Source organism: Moschus berezovskii, chromosome 4 (genome assembly GCF_049115385.1).
Source record: "Moschus berezovskii isolate FMDL1 chromosome 4, NW_MosBer_1.0, whole genome shotgun sequence".
NCBI classification, from domain to species: domain Eukaryota; kingdom Metazoa; phylum Chordata; class Mammalia; order Artiodactyla; family Moschidae; genus Moschus; species Moschus berezovskii.
This window is the reverse complement of record NC_142463.1, coordinates 17063968-17081136: the sequence shown is the minus strand read 5'-3', so window position 1 is coordinate 17081136 and position 17169 is coordinate 17063968. Positions and strand designations below refer to the sequence as shown.

The following is a 17169-nucleotide window of genomic DNA, read 5'->3' as shown; positions in this document are numbered from 1 at the left end:
TTCACACTGACATCGCCCTCCAGCTCCTCCACCATTTCTTCACTCCTCTTTGCCACACAACTTCAAGAAAGGATCAACCACAGCCATGTCCCCTCCCTCTCCTACCATTCTTTCCTGAATTCACTCATTGGCTTTTGTATCCACTGCTCCACAGAAACACCTTTCCTCAAAATCACAGTGAGCTCCACTTGACCAGATCCAATGCTCAATCTCCTGTCCTTATTCCACATATCCTATTAATGGTATTTGGCCCAGTTGTTCATTTTCTTTTCTGAAAACACCTTCCTCATTTCTCTCCTTGGGCACCACACTCTGCTAGTTTCCTCTTACCTTTCATGCCACTCCTTCTCAGACTCCTTTGCTGACTTCTTACCTTTCTAACCTCTAAACACTGGAACACACCAGGGCCCAGCTCTGAAACTTCTTCTTTTCACTCCCTAGGGTATCTCCTACCATCCTAAGGCTTTAAGTATTTGCTATACCTGATGACTCCCAAATTTACATTTCTAGTTCACAATGCATTCCAGACAAAGTTGCCTGTTTGACCTTTCCACTCATATGTCTAACATTCACATCCAAATGCACATGTCCAAGAGCAAACTCTTTACTGTCTTCCCTAAATAGGACCTCCCACATCTACCCCATCTGAGTAGTTAGGATCTCCAGTATTCTAACTGCTCAGGCCAAAGAGGTTGGGGTTACCAGGAATTTCCCTCTTTTTCTCCCACCAAACATGAAATCTGTGGCCTTGGTATGTCCTTGCTGTGCTTAGTCGTTTGCCAGGCTTCTCTGTTCATGGGGATTCTCCAGGCAAGAATACTGGAGTTGCCATGCCTTCCTCCAGGGGATCTACCCAATCCAGGGATCGAACCCAGGTCTCCTGCGTTGCAGGCAGATTCTTTACCAACTGAGCTACAAGGGAAGCCCCAAGGGAAGAACTTGGTATAGGGCTCCAAAAAACCCAATTTCAAATCATGTTTGCTTTACCTTCAAAAGACATCCTTTAATTACAGATGCATTTCTGATGTGATTGACATATGTGTTCCTAAAATAAACAAGTGAATCTGTATTTCACAAAAATGCTCACTAAAAATAATGTAGCTTATGGAAAAATGGCTTGGAGCACTCAAAACCTTTATCATTGCATAATTAATGCTATAAAAAACACTGAGAATCCAAATATTGGTTCATTAAAGAGATGTGTCAAATTCCTAAAAAATTAAGGGAATACTATAGAAAATATAAGTAAACAACATAAAGAAATAGAGGAAAATAGAATGGGAAAGACTAGAGACCTCTTCAAGAAAATTAGAGATACCAAGCGAACATTTCATGCAAAGATGGGCATGAAATGGTATGGACCTAACAAAAACAGAAAATATTAAGAGGAGGTGGCAAGAATACACAGAAGAACTATAAAAAAGGTCTTAATGGCCCAGATAACCACGATGGTGTGATCACTCACCTAGAGCCAGACATTCTGGAACGTGAAGTCAAGTGGGCCTTAGAACTACTATGAACAAAGCTAGTGGTGGTGATAGAATGCCAAACGAGCTGCTTCAAATCCTAAAAAATGATGCTGTTAGGGTGCTACACTCAGTATGTCAGCAAATTTGGAAAACTCAGCAGCAGCCACAGGAATGGAAAAGGTCAGTTTTCATTTCAACCCAAAGAAAGACAATGTCAAAGAATATTCAAACTACCGCACAATTGTACTCATTTCACATGCTAGCAAGGTAATACTCAAAATCCTTCAAGCTAGATTTCAACAGTACACGAACCAAGAACTTCCAGATGTACAATCTGTATTGAGGAAAGGCAGAGGAACCAGAGATCAAATTGCCAACATCCGTTCGATCATAGAAAAAGCAAGAGAATTCCAGAAAAACATCTACTTCTGCTTCACTGACTATGCTAAAGCCTCTGACTGTGTGGATCACAACTAACTATGGAAAATTCTTAATCAGATGGGAATACCAAACCACCTTACCTGCCTTTGAGAAACCTGTATGCAGGTCAAAAAGCAACAGTTATGGCTGTACATGGAACAGTGGACTGGTTCCAAATTGGGAAAGGAATATGTAAAAGATGTATATTGTCACCCTGCTTATTTAACTTATAGGCAGAGTACACAATGTGAAATGCCTGGCTGGATGATGCACAAGCTGGAATCAAGACTGTCAGGAGAAATATCAATAATCTCAGATATGCAGATGACACCACCCTTATGGCAGAAAGTGAAGAGGAACTAAAGAGTCTCTTGATGAAGGTGAAAGAGGAGAGTGAAAAAGCTGGCTTAAAACTCAACATTCAAAACACTAAGATCATGGCATCTGGTCCCATCACTTTATAGCAAATTGATGGGGAAACAATGGAAACAGTGGCAGATTTTATTTTCCTGGGCTCCAAAATCACTGTAGATGGTGACTGCAGCCATGAAATTAAAAGACGCTTGCTCCTTGGAAGAAAAGCTATGACAAACCTAGACAGCATATTAAAAAGCAGGCACATCACTTTGTCAACAGATAGCCAAAGCTATGGTTTTTCCAGTAGTCATGTACAGATGTGAGAGTTGAACCATAAACAAGGCTGAGCGCCGAAGAACTGATTTTTTTGAACTGTGGTGCCAGAGAAGACTCTTGAGAGTCCCTTGGACAGCAAGGAGATCAAACCAGTCAATCCTAAAGGAAATCAATCCTGAATATTCATTGGAAGGACTGATGCTGAAGCTGAAGTTCCAGTACTTTAGCCACTTGATGTGAAGAGTTAACTCAATGGAAAAGACCCTGATGCTGGGAAAGATTGAGGTCAGGAGGAGAAGGGGGTGACAGAGGATGAGATGGTTGGATGGCACCATTGACTCATTGGCTATGAGTGTGAGCAAACTCTAGGAGACAGTGAAGGACAGGGAAGTCTGGAGGGCTGAGACAGTGAAGGACAGGGAAGTCTGGAGGGCTGCAGCCCATGGGGTAATAAAGAGTTGGACATAACTGAACAACTGAACAACACAGAAAATACAGGGAATACCAGGTGGCACGAGTGGTAAAGAATCCGCCTGCCAATGCAGGAGACATGGGTTCTACCCCTGGGTCGGGAAGATCCCCTAGAGTAGGAAATGGCTTCCCACTTCTGTATTCTTGCCTGGAAACTTTCATGGATAGAGGAGCCCAGCAGCTGCAGTCTGTGGAACTGCAAAGAGTCAGACTACGACAGCACACATACACATATACACAGCAAACACAGGACTCTGTCTTCTTTTTGAAAATCAGGTTTGCTCTAAAGATGAGATAAAGAAGGAGCTGAGTCTGCAGGGTAGAAAGAAAGGTAAAATACAAAGGATTAGGAATATCTTTGCAATAAGCACTTTCAAGGCAAAATACGTGGCCAAACAGCCCAGAAGAGCAAAATGGGATGAATGGGCTTTAGGTATAAACTCCATGGCTTGCTGGTGAGCCCAAGTCATTAATGTGCTGGGGAACACAAATCATTAATGTGCTGGGGAAAAGTATATGTGAACTTCCACATATAACTCCCATTGTAGTGACATTACTCCCCTATTTCCCAATCCTTCATGAGCTAATTAATTTATGCTAGTAACAGGGCTGCTGCTGCTGCTGCTAAGTCACTTCAGTTGTGTCCGACTCTGTGTGACCCCATAGACGGAAGCCCACCAGGCTCCCCCGTCCCTGGGATTCTCCAGGCAAGAACACTGGAGTGGGTTGCCATTTCCTTCTCCAATGTGTGAAAGTGAAAAGTGAAAGTGAAGTCGCTCAGTCATGTCCAACCCTTAGCGACCCCATGGACTGCAGCCCACCAGGCTCCTCCATCCATGGGGTTTTCTAGGCAAGAGTACTGGAGTGGCTTGCCATTGCCTTCTCCGAGTAACAGGGCACAGAGGAGCTTTTGCTTCTTACAGCAAGGCAGATTAGAGCCCTCAATGACCTTGCAGCTGAGAAAAACTAAAAATACCAGGAAAAATTTTAAATTCCTAAAATGCAATCAGAATATGAACAAAACTAGAATGCAAGCTTTTGAGCCAGCAGAAGAAAACTCATTTATCCAATGTAAAACAAAAAAGGGGGGAAAAATTGAAACTAGAGTGAAGTACAAATGATTAGCTCAATTCACTCTGCATCTGAGATTTAAAATACAGAAAACTGTCCATCATGGACCCTTGTGAAAGAAAGTTCTAAAATGAAAAAATGGAAAATGATTTCAAATAGGATATCTGAAATGAAAGAAAAATGCTAAGCAAAGAAAATAATAAATGTGTGGTAAATATAAATATTTACTGGCGTAAAATGACCCCATGGCGTGCTGCAGTCCATGGGGTCACAAAGAGTCGGATATGACTCAGTGACTGAACTGAACTGAAATCTGAATAAACACTGACTATCATAATAAAAGCTAATTTATGGAGTTAAAAAAAATGCAATATGTTAAAGGGGTCCTGTCTGTATCTTCCTTTGCAGCTTTGGAGTACTTAATAAATATTTCCTGAGCCCTTAACATACCAGGTAGTTTACAAGGCAGGAGCTGTTGAGAACACAGAAACCAGGGAGACTAGGACATGACCTCTGCCCCGGAAGAGCTTACACAGGGAATGATGACCTAACGCGGTAAGTGCTGTAACCGACATTAAAGAAAATAACCATTCTGCACTCTCTCACACACATTTCAGAATATTTCAGAATACATACCTTAAAAAGATAGGTATAAAATAAACCTAAAACATTACAAATACTTCTCTTGAGGTAGAGGGTATGTAGTAATTTTTTTCCTTCCTTCTGTTTTTATACATTTCCCAAATTTTCTATAATTGTCAAACTCTACTTAATAGAATTAGAGAAAAAATTAAAATTTACATTTTTTACAAAAGGAAAAATTACCTGGTCTGAGTTGGAGCTCTTTAAACTCATGTCTAGGCTGTTTGTTTTCCTTTCCATAACTATGAGAAAATGCTGCTTTTTCCTCCGGTAAGTCACAGACATGGTTTGCATAGTTTTCCACCTAAGAAGAAAATAATACATTTTCTTACCAGACTATTAAGTGAAAGAGTCATTAAGAGATCACCATACTATCAATGTTTATAATCTGAGAAATAAAAAACTCAACTTTGCTTAAGCGTGAACTCAGTATTTGATGTCTCTCCCTAAACTTCCTGTTGTCACGTTATCAGACGCTGTTTCCCCACAGATAGGATGACAACATCACCACAAATTTCTGGGAAAATCACAATCTCTGATTTTTTTTTCCATTAACAACTCAGGTTTCAAATCAAGTCTCCTTATCTATGGTTTAGGAAATACGGTCATGATACTCAGTAACAGAGAAATATCTACACAATAATTATTTATACTCTTAAGCAAAACTCGTGATTACAATGTCTGAAATTTTTTTCACTCATAATAATTGCTTATTTTAATTAACTATTAATTTAAATTAAAATTATTACATAAATTATGTTTTAAGGTGTTAAAAAATGATGAAATGTTAATAGGAGCTTTATTAAAATAAACTATTGGGTATTCTTTAAAAATAGTTTCTGATTAATAGGGCAGCTTCACAAAAGGTACTTCTATGTGGCTAATAATAATAGATTGAAAGCAAACTATATGCTCCAGGTACTCTGTTAAGGACATCAAATACCGAGTTTTCACCACAATCCTATGACACTGTTATCTTCTCCTTTACAGGTGAGGGGGGAGGCTGAGAGAGGCTGAGGGAGTTGCATTGTCAAGCAAGACAGAAAGGGAGGAGCCAGACTTCACACTCTTACTAGGCCAAATTGCTTAGAAGTAGACCACCAAAGAGTAACTGCATTTTGCTGAATTGTGTTGAAGCCTTCTGGGGACAACTGCTCAGAATATGAACAAAAAGCTGAATGGTATAGTAGAAGGAACACAGCACTGCAGCCCAACTTTATCACTTCCTGGTATGATTCGGTTTCCTTCTCTTTAAAATGGCAGGAACAATACGATCTATTTCTAGTAATAATACTCTTATCAAATACTTGGTTGGTGCCAAGAACATATGTGAAATGTTTGATACACATTGTGTGTAAACCTCACAAATCCTTTTTAAGGAGCTATTTTCAGCTCAAAACTACAGATGAGAAATTTTAAACTCAAAGAAGTAACTTGCTCAAGGTGACACAAGAGAGTCAGTGCCAAGGCAATTTTTCACCCTCATCTGCCTAATGTTAAAGTTTATGGTCTACTATGTGAATGGAACTCTTCTTTAAGAGTTTGGGTATCAGACTGCCCACTAAGAGTTAACTTTAAAAATCAACAGGTTAGCTGAGCTGAGCTGAGCTGTCAGAACACAATAGAGGGATCTGTAAGTGACCGGAGAGAATTTATTAACTCATTTAAAGAAAGCAGCTTAACTAGGCAAACAGAAAAGGCTGGTTGTACACTCAAGGACTTTGTCAAAAATGTTTCTTAAGGTGGCTCATTTGCTTTAGTAAAGTTTTTTCTTTTTCCCTTTCTTTCTTTTGTATGGTTTTCAAGAAATACCAAACAGCAAAATGGCACTTTATAAAACTAAAGAAGATGTCTGCCTAGGTAGCAAACAGGATATAAAGCCCAAATTAGGCAAGTAATGAAATGTCCCTTGTTAATCAAATCACAGTGATGTTTAACTGCTGTTGAACTTAATACTTAAAGATACACTTAAATAGCCATTCCTTGAAGGCAAGAAAAGTTTGGATCAGCAAAGCGTTAAAGATAGTTGTTTTACTTATTTTTTATTACCTTTGTATTTCTAGGAAGAGAAATATAATTTTGTTCTTAAACTGGAGTTTTTTCTTTATATTTTGAGAAGTTGGAAACGACTTTATTAAAGGAAATTTAAGTATCTGGAGTAAAAAAAATAAAGTATCTTATATGTAAGAATGTAGGTTAATCAGTACTGGACACATCAAAAAGAGTGATTAAAGTGTCAAAAGGTGTCATTATATGCTCCTCTACTGGCCTGGTACTGAGGTTCTAGGATATAACAGGTCCAGCAATAAGGGCAGGTATGATAGTCTGATTGTAGAAATATAGTTATCTTAGCTGGTGCTCTAAAAAATCAGAATCATTTCATTTATTCAGCAAGTAAACATTTGATTAAAATTTGGCTTCCTATGTAGTGTGTCTATAGAGGAAAAATGCATCAGCCACAGTATATATGTGTCCGGTTCCTTTAGTAGTTATATTTCTTACTGCTATTTTAAAAGCTGGGGAGATTCTTCTACAAACTTTTCTGTGAGTTTGGTCAATACAAGGCCACCTTTGAGAAGCAGATCCATTCCCTGTAGGCTGACTAGTCAGGTCTCTAAGCCTACTAGCCAGAGAGTCAGCTAAAGGATTGGTTATTGAGATAAGGATGAATTTTCTAAGATAATGAAAGCCACCTTCAGCAGACCTATTTGGATATTCAAGCAGTCCTCTCTGGGCAATGTCCTGTACATGTATTCTATTGGAAACCAACACAGATTGCTGATATATTTCATGAAAAAAAAAGTGTACACATGAGTGCTTTGCAAACTACATAGTGATATTCAAACATCGCTTTTTAATATGTTAACATAATGGAAGGATGATGAAAAAAACCACAGTTTTTTTTTTTTCCTCATTTTTGGCCACACTGAGCAGAACTCCCCCAAGCAGGGATAGAACCCTTGCCTCCTACAGTGGAAGCACAGAGTCTTAATCACTGAACCACCAGGGACGTCCCAAAACCATGGCTATCTCAAAATTATGATATTAGTTCTTACATCTTTAATTTCTTCCACGTGCTTCACTGACAGCTCTTCTAGATTTCTGGAAGCAGTCATCAGCCTGTCTTTGCTGTAACAAGCACCAGACAAAACAAGAGCTTTTCTGTCAAGGCAAGCAGTTCAATTCCTTCTTTCTCAGGATGGTGAAGTCAATCTTCTAATTGAAATTTTCCCTTGATAGAAGACACAAGCATACGCATGTATGTACAAACACACATAAACAACTGAGCGTGCAAGAAATCTGTTATGTTTATATGCCTAGGGTTAGACTCCTTACAAAGTATAGTTTAGTTTCTCTATTAATTAATGGTTATGTTATCAAGTTATAATGTGCACGTACATGAAATAGCTAAAGTACAAAAAATTAAAGCTTTGAAGAGTTCTATTACACCCTCTAAAATAAGAAAAGCATGTGTTAAAAAATACAAGCTTTCTGCCTGTCCAGTTCTGAAGTTTGTAATTTAATAATCTGAAAATATTCCCAAGGCCCCTTGCAATGTTATAAATCCCAAAGTAGTTTTTGTCTATTAAGTATTTAGAAATAAAAGGATTACTCTGGGAGCTAGAAAGCTATTAATTCTCTACTATCAAGGAATTATTTTGCTCCTAGAAAGTGTCTTATAACTTCTGTTGACTTCTAAGTCATTTAGCTTGCTTCTAAAACTTCTTGATCTAAGCCTACCATTGATACTGTCTTTAATTTTTTAAACTTGAAAGTAGTCATGCTACATAACAGCTTGCACTACATGGTGTCAAAGAGATAAATGTCTGCTGATTGATGGAATGATATCTGTGTTGAGAATCACTAAAGCATCACTATGAACAAAGTCAGAGGAGGTGATGGAATTCCAGGTGACCTATCTCAAATCCTAAAAAATGATGCTGTGAAAGTGCTGCATTCAATATGCCAGCAAATTTGGAAAACTCAGCAGTGGCTACAGGACTGGAAAAAAGTCAGTTTTCATTCCAAACCCAAAGAAAGGCAGTGCCAAAGAATGTTCCAACTACTGCACAACTGTACTCATCTCTCACATGCTAGCAAAGTAATGCTCAAAATTCTTCAAGCTAGGCTTCAACAATACATGAATCAAGAACTTCCAGATGTTTCAGCTGGATTTAGAAAAGGCAGAAAAACTAGAGATCAAATTGCCAGCATCCGCTGGATCATAGAAAAAGCAAGAGAATTCCAGATAAACATCTACTCCTGCTTCACTGGCTATGCTAAAGACTTTGACTGTATGGATCAAAACAAACTGTGGAAAATTCTTAAAGAGATGGGAATACCAGATCACCTCATCTGCCTCTGAGAAACCTGTATGCAGGTCAAGAAGCAACAGTTAGAACTGGACATGGAACAATGGACAGGTTCCAAATTGGGAAAGGAGTACATTAAGCCTGTATATTCTTACCCTGCTTATTTAACTTATATTAGAGTACATCATGTGAAATGCTGGGCTGGATAAAGCACAGGCTAGAGTCAAGATTGCCAAGACAAATATCAATAATCTCAGATATGCAGATGATACCACCTTTATGGCAGAAAGTTAAGAGGAACTAAAGAGCCTCTTGATGAAGGTCAAGGAGGAGAGTGAAAAAGCTGGCTTAAAACTCAACATTCAAAACACTAAGATCATGGCATCTGGCCCCATCACTTCGTGGCAAATAGAGAAACAATGGAAACAGTGACAGACTTTATTTTCACGGACTCCAAAATCACTGTGGATGGTGACTGCAGCTATGAAATTAAGACACTTGCTCCTTGGAAGAAAAACTCTGACAAACCTAGATAGCGTATTAAAAAGTAGAGACACTACTTTGCCAACAAAGTTCATATAGTCAAAGCTGTAGTTTTTCCAGTAGTCATGTATGAATGTGAGTTGGACCATAAAGAATGAGCATCGAAAAATTGATGCTTCTGAACTGTGGTGTTGGAGAAGACTCTTGACAGTCCTTGGACTACAAGAAGATCAAACCAGTCAGTCCTAAAGGAAATCAATCCTGAATATTCACTGGAAGGACTGATGCTGAAGCTGAAGCTCCAATACTGTGGCTACCTAATGAGAAGAACCAACTCATTGGAAAAGACCCTGATGCTGGGAAAGATTGAAGGCAGGAAGAGAAGTGTTCGACAGAGGACGAGATGGTTGGACGGCATCACCAACTCAATGGACATGAGTTTAAGCAAGCTCCAGGACATGGTGAAGGACAGGGAAGCCTGGCGTGCTGCAGTCCATGGGGTTGCAAAAAGTCAGATATGACTAAGAGACTGAACAACAATTGTGAATAAGACTTGCTGGTATAATCAAATATATTAATAACTTTTGACTGTTAATGTGACCCTGATTATAGGGATAGGCATAATTGTTATTGAACTGCAGTTAGTCTACATAATCATGATCAGTTTTGCTTTTTTAACAGCAAAACTATATTTTGATTATTTTTATCTTTTCTTGATAAGTTTTCCAGAGTTTCCTTCTTTTCACATCAACAGCTCTTGTGGATGATATATAAAATGTTAATTATCATCTGATACATTAAAGAAAAAAAGAATCCAGATCTGAATTTTAGTGCCCCCATGCATCTTCCCCATGACTTAGAGCTAAAAGTCTTCTCGTGATCTTCCTCACCCTCCTCCCATCATCTGCTCCCCATTCATATCCTCCTCCCTACAAGGTCTCTGAGCACTATTCAGTTCCTTGTGGTTTTAGTTCTGAGTATTAGAGGACCCAAGATGCTAGAAATACATTCGGCAAAAATGCTTCTGTTATAACAAAGAAAAAAAGTAGAACATAAAGGTATTATTACAATTATGTAAAAATCAGACACATAGAATGGAAGCAAATACATCAAAATGTTAAAACACAACTGTGGTAAATTGGTGAGATTCTGAACAATAAGAAAATAAATGTTTGAATTCTCACATGGCCTACACTGTGAGCTGCTTGCCCCCAGAGAGGAACATACGCCCCGTCACACTACCATGTTGTGGGGTAGAGTGGGCAGTCTTAAGCTGGAGGAAGTTGAAAGGAGAAGTGGATGGGGGATACTGAGAATACCTTTGCATTCCTGGCTTCTGGGAAATTTGGGGTATCTGAGGGTAAGCAGCAATATAGGAAAAGGAAGCTTGTCTGGTCAGGAGGGTGGTATAGGATGGAAGTCAATAGCCAAGTGTATTACTCATCCAATCTCCTAGACTGAACACCCTTCCAAAGACAGAGACCTTTAACCTCCATTCTACTTAGTCATCTAAGCCCTTGGCTTCCACTGAGCTCTTGTCATAACCTAAACTACTGTTGAAATCCCACAATTCTAAATTCCAAATGTCCCACTCTACCACCTTCTGCTCTTTTGCGTGTGTATAGTAAATACAAAACTTAAAATTTACCATTTTAACCGTACTTAAGTGTAGAACTCAGTGGTACTAAGAACATTCACAGTGCTGTGCAATCATCACTGCTATCCATTTTCAGAACATTTTCATTATCCCAAACATAAGCTCTGTATCCATTAAACAACGAGACCCCATTTCCCACTCTCTAATTTCTGTCTCTATAAATGTGCCTATTCCAGGTACCTCATATGAGTGGAATCACACATTTGTCCTTTTGTTTCTAGCTTATTTCACTTAGCATGTCTTCAGGTTTCACCCTCTTCATATCATGGATCAGAATTTCCTTCCTTTTTAAGGCTGAATAACAATTCACTGTTATTTGGTTATCCACTCATCTGTTGATGGGCATTTGAGTTGCTTCCACCTTTTGACTATTGTGAACAACACCGCTGTGAAACACTGGTGTAACAAGGATCTAAGTCCCTGCTCTAGTTGTTTTGGGCATCTTCCTAGGAATGGAATTTCTGGATATATAAATCTATGTATATTAACTTTTTGGGGAACTGCCATAAATATATAAAAAAATAGCCATAGAAAAGGGTGTGAAGTTGTTGCTCTCTTAAACTGTTCTACAATGACAGTTGAAACCTCCAGTCCCTGGACCATTACATCCTGTCTCAAACTTCCAGATACTCTTTGGCTTCACTCATTTCCCCCTCAAGCCTGGACCCTACTGTGGTTCATCTCAATCAATCTCTCATCAATGTTTCCAGTTACCTAACCCCTTGTCCCATCTTCCCTGCAAATCCAAACTGGGGGAAAAGTCTGACCATCTGACTTGTTTCTACCTACTCTAGTTTGCTGAGTGCTGGGAGAGAAAAATGAACAAGTATGCAAACTTGGAGCCACTATAAATCCATGGTCTGCCGCCTGAGCCAAGCTTCTCTACTTGCATAGGTCATTCCATGCACTTGGCTAGTTTCTGCTACCATTTCACTGGTAAATATTCAGAACTTCCACCTCCCCCATCAAACTCCAAACCTCACCTCTCGCCTCTGTTGGCAGATGACCATGTCTCCCACAGCACTAGTAAAAACGAAGGCCATCATAAAACTGTCAGCTTCTTCTATGACCACCAATACACTAACCACCATTTTTAGAGATCCTGCTCCCTTTCCCTTCTCAGAGGAAGAGTTTTCCATTCTCTTGTCCAGAGCAAATCCCTTTACCCGTGTTCCAGATCCCAACTCGGATTGCTTCTTTTTTCTTTTCTGTTGGCTCACTATCTCCCTCTCAACTGATGTCATGTACTTGGGTTAAGATGTCTTTGATGGTAAAAATAAAGATACAAAATAACTCTCCTTTGATCCTACCATATCCCTCTTAAGTTACTGTCCTCTTTCTAATCTATCTTACCCTCCTCAAGTCACAGCATCTGGCTTCTGCTCTTACTACTGTACTCACTCTCATTCAGCAACAACCCTCAAAATGCCAAATTCAACTGGATATGTTTCTGCTCCTTTTAGCATAGGTATCTGTCTACTCCTTTCTGTTCTGCGATGTCACTTTTTCCTGTTTTCACTCTTACCTCCCTGGCCTCTCCTTTCCTGTGTTCTTCCTGGGCTCTTCAACAGACATGTCAAATGCCACCATGCCTAAGAACCCTGCCTTTGGCTCTCCGCCCTTCTTACTATCATGGTGATGAATAGCTCGGGCAGAGGAGCCTGACATGCCATGATTCAAATCCTGGCTCCACCACTTTCTAGTTGTGTGACTAACACAAGTCATCTAGCTTCTTTAAACTTTGATTAATGCCAATCTCATTGGGTTATTAGGAGAATTAAACAATAATCCATCTCTGCTAAGCTCCAGGTCTATCTCGAAGAACTGGCAAGAAACAAATACACTGAAGTTAGAGCAAATATAAATAAGTAAATGTAGCAGAAATTGCCAGTTTTCCTACAATATATATTCTTTTTAAAATATCTATTTATTTTTAATTGGTTGATGATTGTGTATTCTTCTTTTTTCCTGTAGAAATGAGATTTTTTTTTTTGGACTGGTCACAAGGATGCGTGCCTTCTGCTAGATACACCCATGTGACTAAGTTCTGTCCAATAGGATGTAAATGGAATTGTATGCCACCTAGTTTAGGAAATGTCCTTAAAGGAAAAGGATGGCCTCATCCTCTTCCTTTCTACTGGCTGGAATGCAGACAAAGATAGTTTGAAGCTTGAACATCCATCCTGGACACCGTGATATGGAAGCCACAGGCCACAGATGATATACTATCATGAGAGAAGAAATCTGAACCTTTGGCAATTTAAAAATGCTGCCCTATCAGTTCTGGGGTGCTTGCTTCTTGACTTTTATGTGACTTTTATTTTTCAAGCCATTATTATTTTGAGTTTTCTGGCCTTTACAGCTGACCAATCCTAACTACTCAGGAGGGTTATTGGAAAAATAAGATACAAGGGCATATGCTGCAAACAAGATCAAACCAGCCAATCCTAAAGGAAATCAGTCCTGAATATTCATTGGAAGGACTGATGCTGAAGTTGAAGTTCCAATGCTTTGGCTACCTGATGCGAAGAACTGACTCACTGGAAAAGACCCTGATGCTGGGAAAGATTAAAGGCAGCAGGAGAAGGGAACGACCGAGGATGAGATGATTGGATGGCATCACCCACTCAATGGCCGTGAGTTTGAGCAAGCTTGGGGAGCTAGTGATAGACAGGGAAGCCTGGCGTGCTGCAGTCTATGGGGTTGCAAAGAGTCAGACACGACTCGGTGACTGAACTGAACCGAAACCTGGTTTGGTTGGTGGTTTAGTCGCTAAGTCATGTCTGACTCTTGCGACCCCATGGACTATAGCCTGCCAGGCTCCTCTGTCCATGGGATTCTCCAGGCAAGTATACTGGAGTGGGTTGCCACTAACCTAGTTACATGGAAAATGGACATGGAACTACACAGTCATTGCTAGTCTATCCTGACCCATAAGGTCTTTCACCTGTGCGTTTCCTTATGAACCTGCTCCCATTTACTTGCTTTTCCACATGAATGGATTTTCTCTGTGTGCTCAACAGCAAAGCTAAAAACAGTCATCTGAGTTCTAAACCTATGTAATTGTTCAGATTAAGTCATTTCTTTTATTTATCCCTTTTAGTTCAAATTTATGAAAGAGAGACATTTGTTGCTCACCCCATGAATTGCTCCCCTCTCTCTGAAGTTAGTTGTACAATATTCCTTGTTCAGTCAGCTGTGGCTAGGACAGGTGGGAAGTAGGGATAATACAGCCACCAAGCCTATCCTTTAAGCAAGGATTGGCAGAAAAGTATAAGTTTCAGAGCAGAGGATGTAGGCAAGAAGACAAAACAAAATGAATCTACTAGTTAAGACCAAATGCATATCCAACTCTCTAGTGTGCAACTCAGTTTGAAAAATCTACTCATCTTTCTTAACATTTGGTCTTCCATCTGTATCCCAGTTAATAAAATCACTATCAATATAGTTTCCCAAGTCAGAAATCTGGGAGTCATCTTTGGCCTATACTTATTCATCCCACTCTCATGGACAACCAGTCCCTGCATTTGTGGATTCCATCTCTTAGATCATTTTCTAATTAATCCTCTCTTAGTTTAGCCTCACCTCATCATTTGCCCAACTTAGTGTAACAGTGTCCTTAACTGATTTTCTTGCTGCCGGACTGGCCCCCATCCAGTCTGTACTCTATAAAGCTCTCAAACTGACCCTTGTAAATGCAAATCACTTGCTGCTTAACATTCCCTTTGCTTTCAGGAAGAGTCTGGATCCTCAGCTTGGCACTGGAGTCTTCACAACATGAGCCCTGCATGTCTCTCTCTTATCTTCTGTCACACCTTGACAGCCCTTCATGCCAGTGTATGGACTGATCCCCATCATGCTGCTTATTCCATGACTCTGAATATTTGGGTCCCTCTGTCTGGAATCCTGGGTCCTTCTGCCTGTTCTCCTCTGACATCCTGCTGCTGCTGCTGCTAAGTCACTTCAGTCGTGTCCGACTCTATGTGACCCCATAGACAGAAGCCCACCAGGCTCCTCTGTCCCTGGGATTCTCCAGGCAAGAACACTGGAGTGGGTTGCCATTTCCTTCTCCAATGTGTGAAAGTGAAAAGTGAAAGTGAAGTCGCTCAGTCGTGTCCGACTCATAGCGACCCCACGGACTGCAGCCTTCCAGGCTCCTCCATCCATGGGATTTTCTAGGCAAGAGTACTGGAGTGGCTTACCATTGCCTTCTCCGTCTGACATCCTAGAACTAACATTTCCCAATGGATTTACTGAGCCCCAATGGTTGAGTAATTTGAAACTTATAAAAAAGATCTTGGGGTAATATAAATTCATTCTTTGAATTCTAAATGCTCGGATATCTAAACCGTGCCTAAACTTGCCCACAAAACAAAGTATATAATCATACTATTCTTTAAATGGAGATACTGAATACATGCTCATTAAGTATCTTAAAAAGTCACGGGCTGGAAAGAAGCACATCCTGTGGCATTTTTGGAGCTTCTAAAAACTTCTAGATGTAAAGAGTGAAGTGGTAAGAGCAAACTGAGACAGAGGCAAAGAATTTTAAGTGGGAAGAGGACAAAAGAATGAGTGCAGTCATTTCGACTCGTTCTTAGTGCTGCAGTAGGTGCCTTCCAACGACAGGGCAGGGTCCAGGACCATACCTCATGCTACAGCATATCTCCCGGCGCTGAACAAAGGAAGAGCCTGTGACCCCATGGTCTCTGAGTGACATAAGGGAACACAGTAAAGAGTATGGCCATGAAAACTGAGAAATCCACCTAGGTTATTCATCCTAGCCCTTCTTTCTTCCTCCTACGCAAATATAATTTAAAACATACAAATGTCTTAAATACAGTATCCATTATACAGTTTTTTTCTTTTCAATTTGTAAATAAGGATAAAAATAACTTTTAAAAAGTTGAGACCCATGTAGCAATGTTTAAACACTTAAAATACAAAATTAAGTGAAATAGAGAAGCAAATGTCCACTGTAACTATGTAAAAATATGCACATGAGCAAGGACTGACACAGAACAGAACAATGAACTACAGATATGTTAACCTTAGCACTGCTGTCAGACTCAGCCAGCCATTCGGGGCTGGCTAACTCTTCCTTGTGGGGGGACAGAAATTCTTTCTTGTTCTGTGGACAGAAGAATGGAGAGCAGAATCTCTGGCTACTACTAACTAGATGCCAGTTATATATTACCAGCTGTGACAATTTAAAATGTCTCCATCCATTGCCATGTTTCTTAGGGAGCAAAATCCTCCCCCGGCTGCCCCATCCAAGGTTTAGTAGCACTAGGCTAACCCACTCCAGTACTCTTGCCTGGAAAATCCCAGGGACGGAGGAGCCTGGTAGGCTGCAGACCATGGGGTCATGAAGTTGGACACGACTGAGCGACTTCACTTTCACTTTTCACTTTCATGCATTGGAGAAGGAAATGGCAACCCACTCCAGTGTTCTTGCCTGGAGAACCCCAGGGACGGGGGAGCCTGGTGGGCTGCTGTCTATGGGGTCGCACAGAGTCGGACACGACTGAAGCAACTTAGCAGCAGCAGCAGCAGGGGTAAGAGGAAAGTTTTTTGAATGTTAACATTGCCATGATGATGTTTGTTTAATAAATATATACTGGAAGGGGAAAAGAAAACTCCTTAACATATAGCATCTAACAGCCCTTATTACCAAGAGTTAAAATTTATTCAGTTCTAATTTAATATGAAAAACTTTAAAAAGCCACAGAACTCATTTTTCTTCTCCAATCTATTATAGAAGAGAAAGCTGGATTTCTGAGTATGTGGACACTTGACTTGGCTTTGAGCATGACTATCACAAATAATTGATTAAATTAGTCTGAGAAATAATATCTAAAGCATTCTATTCCCACAAGTATCCATTTAAAATGTATACTTTCCATATCTTCAAAATAACTTTATATATATAAAATAGTAAAACTCAACAAGAAACACATATTTTATGACAAATTAAAGTTTTCCAAGCTCAATTACAATTGCACTGGAT

The 17169-nt window shown here is 39.8% G+C and overlaps 1 protein-coding gene across 3 annotated transcripts in view; it reads right to left on the bottom strand.

Annotated features, from left to right (window-relative positions):
- The window catches only part of CCDC30 (coiled-coil domain containing 30), a 117080-nt gene that overhangs the window by 97585 nt on the left and 2326 nt on the right, over positions 1–17169 (bottom strand). For all 3 annotated transcript variants that reach the window (XM_055403753.2, XM_055403754.2, XM_088835196.1), the window contains exons 2-3: positions 7763–7938; positions 4890–5010 (exon numbers count right to left, since the gene is read on the bottom strand). In XM_055403753.2, coding sequence (XP_055259728.2) covers positions 4890–5010; positions 7763–7822 — 181 coding nt within the window. In that variant the 5' untranslated portion in view covers positions 7823–7938. The remainder of the gene's footprint in view (positions 1–4889; positions 5011–7762; positions 7939–17169) is intronic.